Raw genomic sequence first — 23,751 nt, 5'->3', positions numbered from 1 at the left:
TTCCTCACTGCAAAGGGCCTCGATGGTTTATGGCTCTGGGAATTTGACCCTTCTGAACAAAACTATCTGCAGCTGTTCACTCATGGTGAAAGTCACATCTGTGCAAGGCCCAGGCACCACCTCAAGTTCCACAGAGGCCTGTTTTATGCACTTAAGTGAGGCTGAAGTGGCCAGAGGTATGTTTCGACCCCAGGGCATACATGTCATCTGCAGAAAGCTTCACTACTCAAACCCTTAACATGGCCTGTGTGAGCCCCTCTGCACAGAGGTCCCGATTCAGCAAAGCACTTAAGCACATGTTCAATTGTAAGCATTGATTGAATCTCATTTAAATCAGTGGGATTTAAACACATGCTAAAATGTGTTCCTGCATTATTACAGTTAGTTATTACTTGTATTAGCGTAGCACCTGGGAGCCCTAGTCATGAACAAGGATCCTGTTGTGTTAGGCTTGGTACAAACACAGAGCAGAAAGAAGGTCGCTGCCCCACAGAGCTTACAATTTGTAATTGGAAATTAGAGTGAATGTCAGCTCAGGTAACTTAGACTGTGAGCGTTTCTTTGACAATTACCTACTTTCTCAGTGATGAGAGACGGAGTCCAAACAGGAGCAGACGATACAGTGCAGTTATTGCAGATATCATGTAAATATTTTTTTCCAGGTCCATTACAATAATAACGAGGAAGGTGAATAAATGAGATTGAGGGGTGGATGATGGAAAATTGAGTTTTATTGGGGCGCTCAGGCAAAATCGCCTCTATACATACAGTCACTGAAATTCCAGTTCAGAGTTAATGATGCAAGAAAGCCTGCATTTATTAGAGACATATGGGCAGACGGTGATTGTCCCTCTTTCTATGGGGTGGATTCCTTTTTCTTTCAGTTAGACTGTGATAAAAAATAATAATAATAAAAAAAAAGACAGTTCAAAAAACTTGGCAACTTTAAGATGCAACTGTCTCCTAAACAGAGAATAAATCCAACCTTTATACTTGTCAGAGCTGGTAAGAGGAAGCTTGTATTAGTTCTTTAGTAAAGTATCTTAAGGTTTTATGACAGGTTTCAAAGTAGCAGCCGTGTTAGGCTGTATCCGCAAAAAGAAGAACAGGAGTACTTGTGGCACCTTAGAGACTAATAAATAATAAATTTGTTAGTCTCTAAGGTGCCACAAGTACTCCTGTTCTTCTTTTTAAGGTTTTATGTGCTTGATGTGGCCCCTGAATGAATTGCTTAGTTGATCATTGAGAAAGACCAATTTCTGCCTTTGGATACACAGGGTATAGTGGAGCAGAGGGGAATTTTCCATACAGCCAGTGGTCCCTATACTCTGCAGAAAGGGTTCCACAGAGCAAATACTATACAGACAGTCTCTCTCAATCTCTGGGTTTAGACCAGACAGGTGAAAGAAGTTGCATGGTTTTGATTAGAAGTGTGCTATGTCCCACCCCAGATCTGAGCATTCAGATTGAGGGTTTGAGTTCTAGCCCCTGTGTAGTTTTAATGGCCCATGGTACTTTAAAGCTAGCCATCCATCCATCCCACATCCCACCCTGTTGTATTGTTGATTGTGACCCACTGATCTCTTGTTTTCACCCCGTTAGGTGGAATACAGTAGAAGTGGTTCCAAGGAGTGGTCCTCACTTAGAGCCAGTAAGAACTATACCGAGATTGAGAACTTGCAGGTCAACAAATTATACACACTAAGAGTGAGTATTTTAAAAGCCGGTGATTCTAGGTGTACTGCCCACATTCTCAAGTGGGTTTTCTTTTACTGGATGATCTGAGCACTGCACGGTTAACTGAGAGACTAGTGCCAGGGTAGCAAGTTAAGACACTGTATTGCTAAAAGTACATAGAAGGCCAGCACATTTGCTGACTCCTTCATTGTGTACTGACAAGAAAAAGCAAAACTTAAGGCTCAAATTCTGTCCTTAGATTTTCACCCCATCCAAGAAACCCAGGTTGCAGTTTTAAAAGTCATCTACGGATGGCACAGTTCTGAAGTCACTTTGGTTGCACAGGATATAGGTCAGAGACAAATTTGGCTGTAATTGTATCATGGGGGAAAGAAACAGAACTGATATCAGTCTTCAGATATGTTAAGGGTTGTTGTAAAGAGGACTGTGAACAATTGTTTTCTGTCCACTGATGGTAGGACAGCAAGTAATGGGCTTAATCTGCAGCAAGGGAGATTTATGTTAGATGTTAGAAAAAACTTTCTAATTCTAAGGGTAATTAAACCCTGGAATAGGCTTCCAGGGGAGGTTGTGGAATCCCCATCAACTGCATGTTTTTAAAAACAGGTTGGACACACACCGGTCAGTGATATTCTAGGTTTACTTGGTCCTGCCTCAGAGCAGGTGGCTGGGCTTGATGAGATCGCAAGGTCCCTTCCAGCCCTATATTTCTGTATTTCTAGGTTGGGGATGGGGCAGGAGAGATGCAAGAGAGGGCTAAAGGCTAGATTAAAATCAGATAGGATTTGAGTTTGACAGGCAAGCCTGCAAAGTGAACACTGCGAAGAGTACAGCCTTAACTTGCCAATTTTCCACATGCTACACTCTCATTGATATTAATGGCAATTCAGATAGCAGGATACAACCCTCATGAATCAAAGTAATTCTTACTGTTACTTGTATAATCCATGTGTGTGCAAGAAGCGGGTACCTTTTAATATATGCACTATCCCTTCTATATACAGGACACTTTCTAAATTAATTGTTGGGGCCAAAATTGCTGCCAGCATGGATTTCATGGGAGTTGTGCTAGGTTATACTGGGCAGAATTATTCCAGCCCCCCTTACTTTACATGGTTTTTTTTTTGTAAAGATCTCGCCATATACTGTTATCTGCAATGTATCTCAATAGATTACTTTAATTAACTCTAAGCAGCTCTGCTTTATCTCTGTTCACAAACCTGATATTACCAAGTAATTAAACGAGCTCTTGTGTTTTGTTTCAAAGTCCATTTCTCATCAGTTCCACGACACCAGTAACCCTTTTCTAAACTCATTCTCTGTTCTCATTATAAAATTTTAACTCGCCTTCTAATTTGAAAAAGGTTGCTGCAGTAACTAGTCGGGGCGTAGGAAACTGGAGTGATTCCAAATCCATAACCACCATGAAAGGCAAAGGTAAACATTTTTCTGGGTTTCAGTTTAAAGGGACTTGAACAACACAGAAAAAAACTTGAACATAAGCGTTAGCATGAATAGTAATTTTCTGTCTTTTCCTTAGAGATTTAATATCTGGACTGAATTTGCTGTATTTTGTATAAACAGGAGCTATAGCATTTACACCTTAAAAAAAACGTAGAGTGTCAAATTAAAAATCATAGCTCTAGACACCCAAATTCCATACTCCCATTACTAATAAATCATTTGGTTATTTATACTGAAAGAACTTTTAAAATCTATTTGGTTGGGGCTAGGTTCTGTTGATTTTTGCCTTCTGCATTTCATGTAGCTTGTAAACATAGGCTAGTCAGTTTCACTCAGGTTCCCATGCATTAGAACAAGGTTGCAATGGTTAGATTGCAGGGTAATGTTTAAATACAACAACAAAACCCTGTTTCTGTGGCATTTTTTTTTAAATCATGAAATCATTTAAATTATCAGATTTTATATCAGCTTTTTTGAAATAAAACATGTTTTCATCCCTAAGCATTAACTAGTTAGATCTAAGTGCTCTCTCCCCATTGTAACAAAGACAGGGAAGAGGAGACGATGCTACTGAAAATGCAGTATCCTTGGTAACACAAAGAGCAACCAGTAACTAATCGTTAGAACTAGTTGGGAAAACAGAGGAGGAATAAATTGCAACAATTTTCATCTGCATTTTTTTCATCTGAACTTTTCAACCAGCTCTGCTTTCTATAACCTCATTCTCCTCTCTTTACCCATTACTCTAAAGTACTGGCCCCATCATGTCTTATCTTAATACATTTGGAAGCAGAAGTCTATCTTTCCTTCCACAATTAAGCCTTTTTGTAGCAGAGAGGACAGTTAGCCTGTCATCTGCTGCAGGGAAGGGAGGCATATTTTACAACACCCAAGGGACACAATAGCAATCTAAACAGATAAGGTAGGGCACCAGATGGGAAGATGATAGGACTGAACAGAGGTGTTTGCCATGCGTCCTGCTTTTATTAAACTTTCCTTCAAGGGAAGGACCAAGGCTTTGGGGCCTCTTGGAAGAAATGTGTTACTGATACTTGTATCTTTCTCAATACAATCCTGATTCTGCTTCATTGAAGTCAGCGGGAGTTGCGCCGTTCACTTCAGGAGTTGCAAGAGCAACTAATTGCTTGTTTGAATTCACAAGCAATAAAAAACCTACATCTGATCCACTCTGTCTTCACTCTGTGGTTAGAAAGACAGGGAAGCATAGGGCTGTATTTTAGAATGGCCTGGTGTATAGGATCCCTTGCATTTAAGCCACCCCAGGTTAAAACAGTAACTTCCCTTTAAGATGTACCTATCAAGCGTCAGCACACTACTCCAACAGGTTCCTGTAGGAGCAGTGATAGGTGCTAGAAAGATTCTAGCAACTTTTATAGGTGGGGAAACTCTTTGTTGGAAAAAACCTTCAGGATAGTTAGTAACTAAAAATCTGCATTTATCCAGTCCCATAAAAATAGGATTGTGTTTTATATTTTTGATGTTGAATTCATGTCTGTTTCTTCCTTTCCCTTCAGTCATCCCACCGCCTACCATCCGTATTGAGAGTTACAATGAAAACTCCATAAGTTTCACCCTGAAAGTGGACACTAACATTAAGGTAAAGTTTGAACTTCCTGGCTAGAACCAGAGTAGAGGGAGCTAGATTAGAGTCATAAATATTTGGCAGGATAAACATTATATAACATGGCTACAACAACACTGCAAACATAAAAGAGAACGACAATCCGAGTCTTGTTCAGCCAAAAAATTCTGTCCTAAAGCAAATCACCTGGTTAGAAAACAAATACACTGTCATTGACGGTTTGGGGTTTTAAGAATTATTTAATACTTAATGTGTAAGTACCTTGTTTCAGTCTGGTATTTACCATGTAATAAAAGGGTTCCCAGCTCCCATACAAAGGCAGAGGATGCTGGTAGAACTATGTATGCCTTGTAATTTAGAGAATTAATGACGTTTCTTTATGCTGTGGGTTAACACAGTTCATCTTGTACGGGAAGGTAGGTCTACCTGAGGTAGGTTTTTCCTGGAGAGTTTCAGATGAGCCCTAGGGAAAGAGAGAAGTGGGGCTTTTTTTCTATCCTGTATAATCAGTTTTCACTCAGAACACAACGAAGGTGCCTGCACTTATTGCATGGGCTGTAAATTGTATGATAGATATTTGTGTGTTGGAATCCTAAATAACAACAAGCCAGCAAAGCAAGAACAAAAAATAGCTTCCCCTTGCTTTCACCATTAAAAATCAGAGGGAAACGGTTTCCCCAGCCTGCTAGTGTGCGATTTGAGGTGGGCGGGGAGGGAATTGTTCTGTTTTGGGATGGGGAAAAAAGTCAAAATATCAAAAAAATTTATGAATTGAAAATCTGAAAAACCCATTTCAGATTGGGTCAATTGTTTTATTTCAATATCAACTTTTGTTATTTTTTAACTTCTTAGAAGTATAAATTAACTAACATTTTCAAACAAAACTACTTTGAATCAAAAAGTGAAAACTTTTCATTTCAAAACTTTTTTTTTATTTTTCATTTGGGAGATTTGTCGAAACAGCTGATTTCTTGCAGTTTCAACAAATCAACATTTTCTGACCAAAATTCCCGACCAGCTCTATTGAAAATACTCAGCCTTTTTTCCACAGTCTCCGTTCTCTGATGCTCCCCCCCATTACAGTGCCTCTGAACCTTAGGGGAGGAAAGATGGGGAATGGATTGAGAGACCCAGAGATAGTGGACTAGGGAGGGTAAATAAGCTCCACTTTTGACTACACCAGTATCCTTAGTTGTTACAGGAAATACAATATGAAGACTTAAAACTTTCATTCAACAGCATATAAAAACAGCAGAACAAACAGCTCATCCATTCTGTGTGGTGTTGCTCCTTGACAGGTGAATGGTTATATCGTGAACTTCTTCTGGACCTTCGATACCCACAGGCAAGAAAAAAGGACTTTGTTCCTAGATGGTGAAAAGTCAGCACAAACAGGTAAAACCTCTAGCTGGAGCTATCTTGCCTTCGGACATCCCGATGAGCAGATTGGCATTGGGGGGTTCAGGGCTTGTCCTGCAACTGAGCAGTCCTTAGCTTAGGATGATTACTCATGTAAATAGGAATTACTCCTGGGAGCACGGGATTTCAGGGCTAGGCTGCAAAGCCTTGACCTTTGTGAAAACCCCAGGTAAATTGGGATGAAGCCACCAGCCTCAGAGCGACATTGGCACACGTAGCCCCGGCCCTTTCCCTTTACACGGGATTCTGGCCAGTGGGGCGGGGTGGTCGTGAACCCGCACCCTCATTCCTCCTCCATGCACTGCTCTGCACTGCCACAGTGGGAGCATGCACCCATGGATGTGCAGAGTTCGGCACAGGCTCTGCTGCTGTCTCCCTTCTCCCCCGCCAATACACAACTGAATCATTCTGGGAAGGAGGAAGGATTATATACTAAGTGGAAACGAAAGAAAAAAAGATCTGCAGAAAATGCCAGATGACGAGCCAGTTTCAGACACTGGCTCCTGCTCGTGTGGACACAAATTGTGAGCAAAGCAGGTGCAATTTTGCACCCCATGCGTATTTGCAGGTGTATTTTAAGCAACATAGATGTCTAAAACCTCAGATTGGCCAGATCAGGTTGAACATTTTACCTTCATATTAAGACTGCAGCTTAGAAATTCGTACCTTCTCAGCATTGGGTCAAAGCACCACTGAGGCTAATCAAATGTGTCCCTGCTAATCAGTTAAGGAGAAATCATTGCCATTTACTGTCATGCCAATAAAACAACTGTTTCTATTAAGTGACATGTTCCCAGGTGCAACTGTATTAAAAAATGACTCCTAATGAATGAACGTACAAAACAAATGGGCAGGTGACTGTGTATTAGTGCTTTATATTTATTAAAGCGTTCATCTACTGTCCAAGTGATTACAAATAATTCGCTTAACCGAATGGCTCAACTTTCTCTTCTTGTTCAGTGGGTAATTTGACAGCACACACACCGTATGAAATTTCTGCTTGGGCCAAGACTGCACTGGGTGACAGCCCTTTGTCTTTTGCACATGTTGTGACCAACGGTACGAGACCCGTGTCGCCAAGCCTCAAAGCCAAAGCCATCAATCAGACTGCTGTGGAGTGTAACTGGACTGGACCGAGGAACGTCGTAAGGCTCCGTTCCTTTCTTACCTGTCATGACTTGTCTTCGGTTTAGCCTTGGAACCTCAGGCCATAAGCCGTTTGACAGAATTGTTTGATAGGCTTGTGGGAACATCCAGTCCCATCCCCTAGGAAAAGCATGGTGAACTTTGCACCGTTTATAGTGATTTGCACCATGGACTCTGCAAAACATGTGTCTGAAAAATGATGCAAATCACATCAAGTATCCTCTTAGATGGTAAGCTCTTTGGGGCAAGGACTGTCTTTGTTTCAGATATTTGTACAGCACCTAACACAACAGGCCCCTGGCCTCTCGATCAGTGACACTCAGACTGAGGCTCGTGAGCTGCAAGTGGCTCTTTAATAGTGTCTCCTGCGGCTCTTTGCAGCACATGATATTAAAACACTGTGTGATTATTATTATTAACCAATTGTAGTTGCTAAAAATAATAATACTCGGTCAGTCATTTTGCTGTGAGAATAATATATATATATAAATAAAAGCTAAATATTTCCCCTTTCACACTGTTTAAATATGACTATCTAGTACTATAGTAAATGAAACAGCAAATTCATGCAACGGTGGCTCTTGTGCGTAATATTGATCACCAATTTGGCTCTGGAACCACTGATGTCTGAGTATCACTGCCCTACTGGCTGTGATTAGGTTCACCGTATTATCATATGCAATCTTGAATGTAGCTAAAGTGGATCAGTTCTTTGTAAGGCTACCTGGCCATCCTTGCTAGATACCAGAGGCGGAACAGCGCACAGAGTTAAGTCAGGGAGTGAAGAAGGCAGCATCCAACCAGGGCGTTTAGGCAGACTGTGGATGTCCGTGCTGTAACTTGGACAACTGCAATATACACATTTAACTCCCTCTGATGTATCAGAGGTTCCATGGGATCTTTCATGACCCTAGCTGGTCTGGACCAAAGTTTTTTGTCTTCTCAAAAGGACAGGAGCACCTCCACCCCAAAATAAAACACCGTGCTGTGACATCGGGACATTATAGATTCAAAGGGAGGGAAGCTGTGCCACATGCTAAATTTCCAGCACCTCTTTTGTCCTAGACAATAATACATGACCCTAGATTTAATCCCACAGTCTGGGTCATTTGGTAGGTTATATCCCATACAGTTGCAGAGCAGAGCTCCTGAATAGCCTCTTCTTTGTTCTTCTCTACAGGTCTATGGTGTTTTCTATGCCACATCGTTCCTAGAACTATATAGAAACCCTTATAACACCACCACTGCTTTACACAACATCACTGTGATCGTGAACAGGGACGAGCAGTACCTGTTTCTGGTAGGATGCTTTTCTCTTTACTCTTCGCACACATACAGCTTGGACTAACGTTTGCTACTGAAGTCTTAAGACATGATATTAACCAGCCTGTTGTCACTTTAAGGTCCGTGTGATGTCTCCGTACCAAGGACCACCTTCCGACTACATCGTGGTGAAGATGATACCGGACAATAGGCTTCCCCCTCGGCATCTGCATTCTGTGCTCACCAGAAAGACATTTGCTGTCATCAAGTGGGAGTCGCCCTACGATTCGCCTGACCAGGATATGGTAATACCTTTGCGCACATGACTTATGCTGATGGAAAAGGATATTCAACTTTGTAAAGTGCTTTCAGATCTATTTGGGAGATATCCACTCTAACTGCAAGATCAGTGCTCTACTAACGGAGAGCATTCAGCCTCAGTCCTGATTCTGATCTCACTTGCTTTGGGGTAACTCAGGACTAACTCCGCTGAAGTCAATGCATTTGTAAAGGGCATTCAGATCAGAATCAGGCCCTGGGCCATTGGCCTGCTGGGTCAGTGACGTCACCTCCCTGTGCCTCAGATTCCCTATCTGTAAAATGGGGATAATGATGCCCACGTCCTTTGTAAAGCTCTTTGAGATAATGCTGATCTGCTGATGAAAAGTGGTATGAAAGAGCCGGGATACTACTATTGTATATATTATAATACAAGAGCTATAAATCCTCCTTGTAAAACTGGTATCTTAAATTGAATGTAAGCATTGCAAAAGATTGTATTTTACATTGAACTACAACACAAAGTGCAGACATGAAAAAAAGAAAAATTATCTTATTCCCCAACTGCTAGATTTAGTGAGTCAGTAAATAGCTTTCTGGGGTGTTGGTCCATCTGCTGCTAATAATGCACTGTAAGAAGTTTGAAATCCCACTTGGCTTCACAGGTTTCCAACACATAGAAGACTTTGTTAAATTTGGTTCTTGCCCCGAGCCTCATGTGTTAACTGGCATTTTATATCACCAGCCACTGGATGGGAAGTAGGAGCTTCCGTCATTCACTGTGTGTCACTTTCCTCCCTGCAGCTGTACGCTGTCGCAGTAAAAGATTTAATTAAAAAAACAGATAAAATCTACAAGGTGAAAACCCGTAACAGCACAGTGGAATACACCATTAAAAAGCTGGAGCCGGGAGGAAAATATCACATAATTGTTCAACTCGGAAACATGAGCAAAGAATCCAGTATGAAAATTACTACAGGTAAGGAAAAAAAATATTAACATTGGATAGTGTGGCAGGTTATTGCATGGCTGTCAACTAGGGGAACCTAGCATCTTTCACCAAAACACCCAATACCGCCCATAGTTGGAGGCAGGATATAGGGCTAGATGAACCACTGATCTAATCTGGTATGAGACTCCCGTGTTCCTATATCATCCAGTCCATCTTCCATACTTGAGGCCTGATCCTGAGAGAGACTGAGCATTTTCAATTCCCAGGGAAAACAATAAAAAACCCTTTAATAGAGGACAGTCAGTAAAAGTGGCAGGCAGGGAATTTTTCACCGGCTTAAAATGGAGGAATTAAAAATGTCCTTTTCGTCAGAGTGAGGAAACAGAATACCTACTAGGCGTGTGCTCCTCCCATTGATACCAGTTACAAAGCTCTCGATTTCAATGGTGCAGGTCCTGTGTGTCATGTCAGTGTATACAGAATACTATGCTGAATATAAGATAGATAGATATAAACTCTCAGTAGTGAGCTTGTTTATTGCAGTTTGAGACATTATTGATAAGTAACGTGTTTGCCCATTTTCCCCATTTGCAGTTTCACTCTCTGCACCAGATGCCTTAAAAATTATAACGGAAAATGATCATATTCTGCTTTTTTGGAAGAGTTTAGCCTTGAAAGAAAGTAATTTTAATGAAAGCCGGGTAAGTCCCGAAGTTTGCTTTGCTTTTTATTTGTTTATTTTTTTAACTAAGAAGCTGGTTTGGTTAGAGGTGAAATGAGTGACATTTTACAGAATGGTTTGAGACCACAATACACTAACGTGCGTGTCTGTGTATGTATATGCATGCCTGTCTGTGTGTGGATGGATAGATAGGTATCTCCCTTATTTCCCAGCATGCCTTGCCCCACACTAGCTACAATACAGCTGTTCCAGTAAACTTCATTACCCAACCTGCCTTTGTCTCCTGTTGTTGGAGGTGAAAGCCCTAGAACCACCAGGAACCAGGACAGACTCAAGGGAGAGGCAAGTTCTAGCCCGCTCTCCCTGCTTATGGAACGCCAGCGTCAGGACTCAGAGCTAGGGTCAGCTTTCTGGTGTTTTTAATAAACTCCAGATTGCTTCTCTGCCAGTTCTTCCCCCTCACTGACCCAGATCCCCATCCTACAGGTATTGTTCAAGGAAAATCTGGAATGGAGTAGCATTGGCCTAGGAGGGGTGTCTTCATAAAATCATTAAAAGGGCAGTGCACCCTATTCCACAAAGTTTTCCTGATATTCCTCCTGCATGCAGGTAGCTTTGTTTATTCGTGAATGATACGAGACCCATTCCATTGGCTTTTGAGGACATCAACCTCCTCCTGAAAATCTCTACTGCATGGGGCAATCAAATCGTCGAAGGGAACGGGAGTAGGACACAGAGCCTTTCGCATGTAGGTCACCACAGCAGTAGTGTCTGAAAAGTGTTATTATCTAAAGACTGAGAGAAGATCTATGGGGAGTGAATTACTGGTGCTCCCAATCCAGTTCCTAGTGGATAGGGGTCCAGGTCACAAAAGCGTCATTCCCTCTTTGGCAATTTCAGGGAGATGCTAAGCACTGAGTAATCCATGGAGGCTGAAATCTCTTAGCTCTAGACTAGTCCCCCTGGGTCAGGTTATTGACAGGGTTTCCTGAAGGAAGCTTGCACTATTGCTGTCAATGGGGTATCAACGGGGCTAAATACACTAGCAAAAAGAAGTAGCTGAAGAACTGAGTGATATCGGTTTTATTCTCTGCGTTTCCCCCCCCCCCATACATCAGGGTTACGAGATACACATGTTTGACAGCACGATGAATATCACAGCTTATCTTGGGAACACCACAGAGAACTTCTTCAAAATTTCCAACCTGAAGATAGGCCACAACTATTCATTCACAGTTCAGGCCCGATGTCTTTATAGCGGACAGATGTGTGGGGAGCCTGCTACTCTTCTGTACGATGATCTAGGAACTGGTATGTTTTCATTCATTGTGTTTCTACATTGCAGTTACCTGAACACTGTAAAGCAGCAGTGGCAAATGGCAGTTTTTTTTCCCCATTCATAGGTGAAGATGCCTCTGCGTCTAAAATTGGTAAATCCACAGATGTAGCTGCCATTGTGGTCCCGATATTATTCCTGTTGCTTGTGACCATGGGAATAGGGTTTGTTGTATTATACATGAGACACAGAAGACTGCAGAATAGCTTCACTGCCTTTGCAAATAGCCACTACAGCTCCCGCCTTGGGTCAGCCATATTCTCTTCCGGTGACGATTTAGGTAAGTAGCGCTATTCCACGTCCTGAAATTTTATGAGAGGTTTGTGAAGCTCTCCTGATGCACTGACCTGTGTGGTCGATAAGCTGTTGAAATTACTGCACTTCCTGATCACATTTCAGTTTCAGGGAGCAGTCTCCAAGCGACGCACAGTTTTATGTGGCCGAAGCAGCATTATTTGCAGCTCCTGTCTCATCTACCCTTGGCTCTAGGCTCAGTCTCCCGCACAGACATCTACAAGGGTGTAATCTGTACAACATGCGAGCAGCCCCACTGACTGTGCCCTCTCAGCCATGCACAGCTCTGACCAAGAAGGATGTACAGAGCGTGGACAGATGGATTCTGTTTCTCCCTTCTTATCTACCATCTCTTGGCATTTTCAGTACATGGGAGCACAGGTTCAACCCCTAACAGGGCCAACTCGGCCACTTCATCCTTCCGAGTCAGATACATTGAGAATTCCATGCAGCTTACTGTGTTGGGGTTTCCGCCCTATGCCCATTGGAGACTAGATTCCCATGCCCTTCAAAGGTTTAGGACATCTGGAACAAACTCTCTGCTAGCATAATTCCACTGAACTCAGTTGAAGCCAGCAGAGAATCTAGTCTCATGTTTGTACTGAGAGGACACTACAGAGCCCACTGAACGCTCACTGTAAGAATCCGAGTTTACTGTAGTGTCCTCAGCCAAAATTGTCCCAGTTCCACCTCCACCCGAGAGACGGATGTATTTTCAATGGCAAATAAATTCCTGTGTGTGTATATCAGGCTGTATCCAACTCCTGTAGAACTTCCATTGACTTAAATGGGAGCAGAATAGGCACCTAACTTCTATTTTGGGTTCTGGGGGGCGCTTTGGGACGAGTCTCTGTGGATTTGTTCATGTTCTAGTTGAAGTCTGTTGGTAGGGTTTGATCCGATGTGGTGGATCAGGCTCTACATAAATATAAGCTGTTTTTTATTGTTACTCCAAGGTCTCCTATTAATGCAAAACTGCTGTGTTTGAACCGAAATCTACAACATGAAGCAAATTGTCCTCTGCTACTTCAGTTAGGGAGGGGAAATTGGCTCAAATGGTCAAGCGCTTGCTTAGCCTGCCCCGCTACATTTTTTCTGGATTATGCAGGAGGTCAGACAAGATGATGTAATGGTCCCTTCTGGTCTTAGAATGCATGGAACTACTGTAGCTATGTGACTCAGCGTTCTGTTTACTTTCCAGGAGAGGACGACGACGAAGCCCCTATGATAACTGGATTCTCAGATGACGTTCCCATGGTCATCGCATGAAGCGCATTTCTGACTGTAAACCAAATGGTGTAAATATTTTATTTGATAAAAATAGTTGATGGTTTATTTTAAAAATGCACTTTGAGTTGCAATACATTATTTTTATATGGGCCAAAAAATAATAAAAAAAAAAATACACTTTGTAGTAATCAACTGTGAACTGCAGACCAGGTTGATTTAGAAACAAATTGCTTTGTTTTAACATTAATTTAGTCTTACAAGGCTGTGCTTGCTGGGCATGCTTTTAAGTCTGTGAGATGTTTTCTGTTGACTAAATTGGCTACTCTTTTTATTTTTCTAAAACAATAAGAAATTTATTTTAAAAAATTCAGGAGATTATATATATATATATATATAGAGAGAGAGAGAGAGGGAGACAAGTAATATAGTCCCTGAAGGTTTTACATTTACTTTAAAAAAAATTCTTTGGACTTTGTTTTATATGAAAGTATTTTTGTTGTGTTAATTTATTGGGAAATATGCTTTAGATCAGATTTTCAGAGTCGTCAAGACATTGTATACCTTGTATAGAATGTGCGCCACTTTATCTTGCCCGGCAGCAGATTTTTGGTATCACAATCATTGTTACTGCAATAATAATAATAAAAAAAATCGTTAATATTAATTCCCCCCCATTATTAAAAAACTGGGTCAAAATGTTAAAACATTGGGGCCCAATTCAGCAAAGCACTTCAGCCCTTTCTTACCTTTAAGCATGTACTTAAATCCCATTGATTTCATTGGGACTTATGCTTCAGTGCTTTCCTGAATCAAACCTGGGGGCCTAAAGTGAGGTCTACTTAAAGACTTAAAATGTAAGTGGCCTGATTTTCAGAAAGGGGACCCACAGCTCCCACTGGCTTCAGGGAGCGAGTCAATCAGGCCACTTTTTGATCCTGAGTCAGTCAAAGTACTTAAGTATGTGCCTACCAATATTCACGTAAATATTCCCCATGGAAGTCACCACTCATGTACATAGAGTTACGCACATACTTAAGTACATTGCTGAGTCAATGTCTAATTTAGGTGATTAAGGTCAAGATTGTGCAAATACTTGTGCACATGGGTAACTTTACACATGTTAGTACCACTGACTTCCAGAGTACTAGTCCCATGAGTGAAGTTACTTGTGTGTAACTGGTTAGAGATCTGGCCCTTAACATGGATTTAGATGACTAACCCTAAGCCCCAAAGTTTTCAGTTCTGGCCCTTACTTTCTGCCTAACAGAACTAGAGTCCATGTCGTTCTGTGCATCACCAGCATTGTCCTAAATGCTTTAGTAGTGGATTTGCTAACCTTGTCCTTCATTTGTAGCCTGATCCTTTAGTTACATATATTATTGACAAAAATTGGAAACTAACAGGAAAAAGTGGCCACTAACTGTCTTTAAAAACCCATTTCAATACATGCTGTCAAATCCAATTAGACAAACATGTTTCCTCTATTGAACTTCTTTAAGATGCTAATATATTGATGGGCAGCGGGGGTGGAGGGTGGGGACACGCTAGCTAAAACTAGAGAAAGTGCTTTGATTGCAGGTTTTCCACAGTCTTATGAAGCTATATTTATCTGAAAATCTGAATTCATTTGGGGTTACAAAAGGATACTATATTCCTTCATTGCTGTTTCCTAAAAGTAGCTGTGGTTTTAATTTCAACTTCAGAAGTAACATATATATATTCAGATCACTATCTGTTATGCACTTCCTGTAGACACACCATTGGCTACCAAGCTAAACATTAGCAGTTAAAAACGTCTGGTAACATTGTCTAGCTTTTTTGTGACCGTAGAGTTTGAATCCCACTGCACTGAGTCATAACTACTTGCCAGCCGGAGAGCAAATGATGTAAGTGAGTGTTCATGGATCACATCTATACATACTTGTATATGCAAAGCCTATCAGCTCTACACCAGTAAAATATAATGTGTCATCTTGTTATGATATAAATATTTTATTTTAACCAAAAGTATCTTTGGTGTGTAACTTGAAAATATAATTGCAGTCTTCCTATGGATAGAGTGAGAACAGAAGGGTCAACTATGTTTAGATAAACAAGTGATTCATTTAATTTCAAATAAGAAAATGTAAAAACAGTAGAAGTTCTGTATGGTTCAATACATAAAGAAATACTAAATATATTTTCAGCTACTGACAGAGTGTCATTCCCAAGTGACAAATTGGTTCTATTTTTTTTTCCTGGGGGACCAGAATTGAATGGGATTTTGTGGACACTGCTTCTTTATTTTAAGCTTGTAGAGTTGTGACTTGCTTTTTTTACATGGTTTGAGGGCCAGATGCTATTCTGAGATACAACTTTTGAGTAACTCTAGCAAACTTTGGTGTAAATGAAATCACTCCTGAGTTATACTAGTGTACCCAAGATCAAAAATCTGACCCTGAGTGACAAATTCCTAGATTTATTGAAAGATTCAAATACTTGAAAAGTGGGGAAACGGCCAAAAGAAAGAAAGAGAACCCAGGGATGTGGTTATTATTTCTTATTAAACTAATATTTCTGCACAATCACTAAAAAAATTAGCATAACAGTAACTCAGAAGATGTGTGTGTGTCTATAGAACACTGATATTGGCCAAATCCTGTATGCTTTACTCATCTAAGCAGTCCCATTGACTTCAGTAGAACTACTCACCTGAGTAAGGCAAGCAGAATTTGGCCTATTGCCTTTTGTTCCTATATAGGGAAACACATGCTAAGGACCAACTCCAATAACTAACCTCATGGCCATTTTAAAGACGCTACGATGATTTCTCAGTCTGATGTTTTCAAACTTTTGAAGTTAAAGACCTACTTCAGGCTGGGTGACTGATCATTTCTTGTCACTTAGTCCAGTTTCACTGCATTCACTGCTCAGCTGTACAAAACACAGAAACTGTTTCCAGTTTGAAACACTTTGTTGCAAATGAAAAATACTCCTGGTTAACAGTGCCTCAGTTAATGCAATGTGGGTCTGCACATTTGCCTGAGCATTGCTTTTGCTCGCTGAAGGGTTTAAATGGCACTTATGCAGGTCATAGACCTTGTGCGAGCTCTCCTGGGGGTGAATTTCACCTTGTGTGAATAGTGCTGTAATGGAGAAATATCCTCAATCCTCAAAACTTTCCCTTACAGCAAAAATAACCACTGTGCTGTTAGCAAAGCAGCCTTACAGGGCTAGTGTATTTTATATAAATAGAAAATTATAAGCTCCGGGGAGCATGAGCAGGATCGATGCAGTTATGGGTAAATTGTATATTTTTTATGAACTTTTGAAGCACAGAATCTTGTTCACAGATATGGGTGGGGGTTGTTGTAAATATGGTACACACAATACAGATCCAGATTTTGTTCTTGTTTTGTTTTAGAAGCTTTATGAAATGTGAAGCGAATTGTTACCCTAAATGTTGGGAGGTGACTGGGCTTTTCCTTACTGTAACAAAACAAAATTATTGAATACTTCAGCTAAAAGGCTGTCAGTTGTACCCTGGTTATGGTGACTCTTCCAGTTATTTAACCCTGATTGAACATTTGAGTCAGTTTTATTGTTCACGACACACATTAGAAGCAAGCTGGCACTCTTAAGTCCATTTGAACTAAAGACAACAACTTTTAACTGTGTTGGCCCTTTAGTTTTTGATATTATATGGTGAAATATACATGGAGAAGCCATTTCCTAAACTTCAGGGGGGTAGCCAGGTTAGTCTGTATTCACAAAAACAACAAGGAGTCCAGTGGCACCTTAAAGACTAACAGGTTTAGTTGGGCATACGCTTTCGTGGGTAAAAAACCCACTTCTTCAGATGCATGGAGTGAAAATTTCCTAAACTTGAAATCTGAGGGCTCCTTCAGGAAAATGAAACCAAGTCCAGTTTTTCCCTTCACCGTGAACAAATTACTTCAGTTCCCTGTATAGCAAAAGCCTCGTCCATAAAATGGTGATCTGCACTCAGCTCTCTACAGAAAATACTACACTGATTTCATACGTAGCACCTCCACTAACTGCAGTATACATTCTGCATGTAGAACTGGCACATGAAATTTCGATCTCGCAGTCAAAGATCAAAACTATATTATATATGTAGGATCGTGAAATCCTGATTGCCAAAACCCATATTTACTCTTCTTGGCTTTCTAGCAGAATGGTACTACCGGTTAATGGAATTTTCACCAGACTGAATCCAGCACAAGTCAGTATTTGGTAAAAAAAAACAGTACAGCCTTGTGCCACAGATGCACACACAAAGAATCAGCATGTTTTTATCTGTTTACAGGGACCTCAAAAAGTTTAAAGAAAGATTTAGCTGATTTGTCAATACAACTTTAGAAACTGTATTCAAGAAAGACAAGAATAGTATTTTCCTATACAAATTCCACATCTCTTTCAAATGGACTTCAGAACGTGACTGGCGTAATTGAATTAGTAACCTTGGATCCAGAGAGCTTCTTCACTTAGAGTGCCAACTTCAAGGGTTATATCTATATATATATATAGAGAGAGAGATATATAGATATATAGATATATAAATAAAACCAGTGATCATTCTAAACTCTCAGCACCCAGTATAGGCAACCTGTCTCATCCATTCCCATCAGCATTAGCTTCACCTCTGTAAGCTCTTAAAGTGATGTTTAGACATTTATCATTTCAGTTGCTTTTCTATGTTTTTTCAGTCATCTGATTTCTGCTGCAGATTTTGGTATCTTATTGCACAATTTTGAAGGATTTTTTTTTTTTTGTCTTTCAATGTCAAACTTTTTTCACTGAATAAATAAAATTGAGTCAAGAAAACGAATGTTAAAAAAATCTGTTCTACACATGTCTTGAGTTATTTTTTGGAGTACAATAAAAATGTGTTTGATGCTATTTCTGAACACTTGATTTTGTTTTTAATTTAAAGGATGTATTTTGTAAATAGAACTGTCAATGACAGAGTCTGAAATTGACCCACTGTGGCATGCTAGCTATTCTCATTTAAGAGATGCCTGCTCTCATGGTTTTAATCACAAGGCTCATGGTATTTGTTTTCCTTAAAGTCTCAATTCCTAATTATATAAGATTCTCAGCTTTCCTTTAAAAAATAAGTTTCTAACCCTTGTGGTTACAGAAATAAGTTTGTAAACATGACCTCTAAAGAACATAACACTCATTAATTTCTCAAAAACTCACGATTTTCAAGGCAATGTCAAGATTTTGGGGGAACTTGACTTACGGTTTTTGAACTCTTGGGGTTGACAACGCTGCTTTGGGGCTTAAAATACAGTGCACAGCACTGAATCTCACCCATTATGAGCTGTGATACAGTAGTATGTGCACGTTCGTGTGATGCATGTACCCCATTGTGCCAAGCACAGTACAAACAGAGAAGATGTATTCCTACCCCATGGAGCTTAACCTACTGGCTTTCTCCTTTTTCCCCCCACAAGGCCACTGCACCCCAATATCTGAAAAAATGGAGAAGGTGAGCATCTATAGCAGGAGGACAGGAGAAGGTGAAAGAGTACATGCATAGGGCAGAAAGTCTCATAGCTGGAGGCTTGCACGTCTGTTTAACTTCCTGACTGTATTTGCATTGTATTTTTATTATGATAATACATGTATTACCCAGCTCTTTTCATCAGAAGATCTACAAGTCAGTCTCGTTACTTCCATTTCACAGATGAGGATACTGAGGTACAGAATGTCTTATTTTTTCCTTACTCTCCCATCTGTCTGTCTCCACCTTTGGCTCATCTTATAGTTACATTGTAAGCTCTTTGGAGCAGGGACTGCTTTTGTGTTGTGTTTATACAGCACCAAGCACAGTAGGGTCATGGGACTCCCACCGAATAAAAATAAATAATAATCCCATTATGCCCATCCAGAGCCCAGCACAGCAAACTAAACACGATAGCTATCGCACCAGGGGCTGTGAGCAGAGCAAAGCCAGAATTGCAAAAGTATTTCCTGTCAGGCATGAAGCATTTCAAGAAACAGTTGAACTCTGCCATCAAGACAACAGCTGAAGAACTAGTTCATGTGTTCCTTCTCTCTGCGACCCAAACTTCTTTTGCCCTGGCACCAGTGTTTGTGTTAACCCCTCTTGGCAGGAAATATGCTGGGGGGGGGGGGGGGGGGAAATAACTCCAAAGCAGGACTGGAGCTTGGTTTTAAGATTAAGAGAAAGCAGCTTCCCACTGTCCCAGTCGTCACTGTCGGTGGGAAGAAAAGGGTCTACAAGAAGAAAGATGAGTTCTAAAAAATCAAAACCCTGACTCTGGTTATATGCCTCACAACCCAGCAAACGTGAGACACCAGAACACCAGCGCAGGGCTCTTCTAGGATGTGAGGTTTATTTCTTTCCCATAAACTTGAGCCCACATCCCCAAAATGTCCAGTGTCAAGTCCAGCTGAGGCTCCACTGATTTGCCCTCACACGCCAAGGTGCCTGGGACTGAACATGTGGTGCTAAAAAGAGAGGATTGTACTGCTTGCGACTGCAGTGGGAGTCATTGTACCAGAGTCACGCTGAAAAGAGGCCACTAGGTGGTGGTAGGAGGCAGAGCACCAGAAGTAAGATGAGGCCACATCAGCCACAAGGGAAAGGAGTTGGAGCACAGACCCAGAGGGGAGCAAGGAAAGAGGGCTGATAGCTCACACCTAGAGAGAAGCAGGTCTGGGCAGGACTACTGGTTACTGTTACAAAATGTACCTGGGCTAACTTCAGAGGCAGCACCTTCCAGCCAAAGATCTCAAAGTGCTTGACGATCATCGATAAGATGAGCCTCATGTCACTCAGAGGCAGACCGTGCATTTCACAGATGGGGACAGCTGAGGCAACGATAGGCGAAATGGCTTTCTCAAGGTCAAACGGAGCCATTGGCAGAACGCTGGAGGGCCCAGTCCCACTCCTGTTCCTTAATCTCAAAATCAGCCTCTCTTTAGTAGAGGCCTGTTTGAGTAATTCCCGGCTCAGCAACTGCTTTACACAGCTCATAGCTGATCTGTCTAGATATTCAGGTGGTACAATGGCTCTTCAGCCTAGTGTCTGAGCTGATAGGATGACAGGGTAGTTCAGCTCATCTAGCTGAATCCACAGCATCGCTTTCCCCATACACGTATGTAACCTTGCCCTGAGCACTAGCAATGGCTGCGAGCTATGTGTTGCAAGCACGGGCCTTCTGGGAGAATAAGCACGAAGAATATAAGGCAACCAAGGGTGATGAAAGTGAGAAAAAAAATGGAAAAGGGCCTCAAATGCCTTGCCCTTGGAGAATATGCCAAGGACTTGTTAGGTTCCAGTCACTGTAAATAAATAGACCACATTTATTGTCTGGTTTGGCAGACGAGCTCTGGAATGTCTGAGCCAACTCCAGCAGGTGGGGCTCACGAGTGGGATCAGTCCCTCTTTCTGAGCCGAAACAGATGTGGTGTCTTCAGCGCTGGTGGTGTCCTGTGATTTGTGCTGCTGCCATTTGCAGGCAACAGCCTAGTGCTTTGTTAACATTTCAGCAAATTAAAGGCAAAGCTCGTTCCATGGGGGTGAATCCTAAGCAAGGGGCAGCAATACAAAACTGAGCTAAGATGGAAATATGGGTCTGTTCCCTTTGCAGCTGACCCACTGGATGTTCAACAATGGAGTTAGAAAAGAGCAAGCCTGACTCCAACTATGCTTATACAGAGCTGGTGACTGGGTAGAGCATATAGAGCTCTGAGTGGGCTACTTCCAAAACAAAACAGGCTAGAGAGCGAATAATCGATTCTGTGTCTGATCCAGTCCAAATGGAAATATTAAATGAAGAATTCTTCTCTGCACAGTAATGCACATGTCCAGTAGATGGCAGCATAAGTCTTATTTTACAGCAAACCAAACTGAAACTAGGTACCTTTCCCCTCTCCCCCTTCTCTTCTCTCTCCTCTTCTTCACTTTTGGTGGCCTCAAAAATTATTAGTTCCAGATGAGCTCTTGGCATTGTAATATTCCATTTAACCCAATCCACTCTGAGCCGAGTCAGTGCAAGTTCAAATGCAGCATTGTCACATGTAAACTATACATCAGAGGCATGTTGCTGAGGGGTTTTGGATACTCCTTATGCAAGTGGAAGGGGAAATATAAAAGGTTGATACACACACACGGAAGGGGAAATATAAAAGGTTGATACACACACACACACACACGGAAGGGGAAATATAAAAGGCTGACACACACACACACACACACAGAGCCAATCCATGGTCATCAGTAACAATGGCACTTTGTACAAATGAATCTTGCTAGAGTGGAACTGAATTTATGTATTGAACCAAGAACCTCTGGACTGGGTGTCTCTTTGAAGATTAGTGTTAATAAGCCATACCAGTGGGCATTTCAGTTTATAAGGAAAGAGCATTTCAAGTCACGCATGCTGCTATTGTTGGACACAAAACATGCACTGTCTGCTTGTTGTGATTCTACTGCTACATGCTTGCCTTTTGCTGGGGTTACCTTTATTTGCACACGGTTTTAAATGTACCTCCCCCGGTGTTCTGCTCCATTAGAATCAGTGCCACATTTCCTGCGGATCAGGTGAAAACTCTTGAAAAAGTTACACGTAGACTATCTAGATTTATAGCACATGTTTGTGTACTACATTTATTGACTTATTTGAGATTTTTATGCCTTATGTAGATTACAGCTATCCAAATGATCATTAAAGCTAAATCTTCTGACAGAAGAATGTGTATATTCTTTATAAACAAGTTAAGTTTTAGGGTTATATTAACTGACTTGAGCCTTGCAAATAAGTAAAATCCTAGCAATATATACTAGAAATTGTACATTTGTTTTCCTGTGTAACTCACTGTACACAGAGCCTATAATCTAAGGATTTCAAAGCACTTGCAGATTTTAATTAAGCCTCACAACTGCCATTTTGGGTTAGTCGATTGAGTATTATTTTACTGATTCTTTGCAGACGGGTAAACGCAGACAAAGTTTTATGCACCAAACAACTTGCATGTCCCCATTCAAGTGATTCCTAATGTTCTTCCTTGTGACCTCTTCAGTAATTAAAGATATAAAGAATAAAACACCCTGTCCAGGCCTAAATTTGGTCCTTCAGTGACATGGTATGTATCTGAACTCTATTACCTGAGTCTGATTTAATTCCTTGGGGCAGGAACTGTATCTTCCTCTATATTTGGACTGTGCAGAGCCTACAGTTGGCTCTCGATCAATGATACTAAGAGGCAGAGATGGGCTTAGTCTGAATACTTGTGTGGGAATTCCCACACCACTGGCCTCTCTGACTATATCCATGGGTCGAATAAAAGCATGGAGCAACATGACCCCATGCTTTGGGTCTGGAACCGGACTCAGCTTTAGCCGTCATTTAAGTGACAGGCCCAAGACCAAAGCCCGAGTGAGTAGTAGAGCTGGGAGTCAGACCAGAATATTGGCTCCCAGATCCCCACTCTCAACCACTAGCTGAGGTTCCCACTCACGTAAGCTGTATGGACACCACTTACACAATGCGCCTATGGGTCAAAACCAGAGCTCGTACTGCCAATCTATGGCTTTCCAACAGCATGCTGGTCAACATTCAACTTCTAACAATCTAGGGCACATTTGGGTCTGACCATTAATACATTGACAATACCCAAATTATTCAGTATCTGGTGATTTAAATGACCCTCTGTTGAGGGACTAAAGGGTGCGTAGACCTTTTGCACAGGAGTGAATTTCACTGAGGATAGCCTGAGACTACAGAGCACACCAGTGGCAAAGCTGGTATTAGAACTGAGGAGTCCCAAGCGCCTGCTCTTACGCCTAAATCCCCTAGACCACTCGGCTTCCTTAATGGCCTTGGGAATATGCGAGTCGCTCGCTTCGGCAGAGGTCTGAGTAGGTGCTGAGCTAATTCAGCTTTTCCCAACATTGTTTTAGCCTTCACTGCTTATCGGATTTCCATCGCTCCCTTTTCCTTGTTCCTTCCCCCTCTTCTTTGTAAGCTCCTTTGTTGTAGTTGTTTACAGTAGCATTGATTTGCTGTCAGGCAGCAACATGGCCTTGGAGGTTCTGTATGTACAGTAGGAGTGCAGCCAACTGGAACCTGCCCCTCTGGCATTTATATCCCGGCGCAATGAAATGTGTCACGTTCAACTGCTTCAGGTGTTGATGCTATTTCCCTTCCCCCGGCCTCCCACAAGCATGTACAGGTAAATCCTGCCTCCCTTCCCAGTGGCTGTGCAGAGTCCTGGATACTCCAAGGCCAGCATAAGGGAGTGGATGGCTGGAACCCCATGCAAGGGATCTGCAAGTTAGTCTCTGTGAGTGAGCTTGGGGGAAGCTGAAGATGGGGTTAGTGAAGCTGAAGAGTCAGCAGGGTTCC

At 41.5% G+C, this 23,751-nt stretch overlaps 1 protein-coding gene across 2 annotated transcripts in view; it reads left to right on the top strand.

Annotated features, from left to right (window-relative positions):
* SORL1 (sortilin related receptor 1) overlaps positions 1-18,268 on the top strand; it is a 106,459-nt gene extending 88,191 nt beyond the window's left edge. For both annotated transcript variants that reach the window (XM_005303742.5, XM_008164544.4), the window contains exons 37-48: positions 1,603-1,707; positions 3,063-3,135; positions 4,698-4,780; positions 6,064-6,160; positions 7,145-7,329; positions 8,511-8,630; positions 8,734-8,898; positions 9,677-9,851; positions 10,419-10,525; positions 11,625-11,817; positions 11,910-12,122; positions 13,338-18,268. In XM_005303742.5, the coding sequence (XP_005303799.2) occupies positions 1,603-1,707; positions 3,063-3,135; positions 4,698-4,780; positions 6,064-6,160; positions 7,145-7,329; positions 8,511-8,630; positions 8,734-8,898; positions 9,677-9,851; positions 10,419-10,525; positions 11,625-11,817; positions 11,910-12,122; positions 13,338-13,405 (1,584 nt within the window). In that variant the 3' untranslated portion in view covers positions 13,406-18,268. The remainder of the gene's footprint in view (positions 1-1,602; positions 1,708-3,062; positions 3,136-4,697; positions 4,781-6,063; positions 6,161-7,144; positions 7,330-8,510; positions 8,631-8,733; positions 8,899-9,676; positions 9,852-10,418; positions 10,526-11,624; positions 11,818-11,909; positions 12,123-13,337) is intronic.
* Positions 18,269-23,751: the final 5,483 nt, after the last annotated feature.

Source organism: Chrysemys picta, chromosome 16, assembly GCF_011386835.1.
Source record: "Chrysemys picta bellii isolate R12L10 chromosome 16, ASM1138683v2, whole genome shotgun sequence".
Lineage (NCBI taxonomy): Eukaryota > Metazoa > Chordata > Testudines > Emydidae > Chrysemys > Chrysemys picta.
This window is presented reverse-complemented; position numbering and strand designations above follow the sequence as displayed.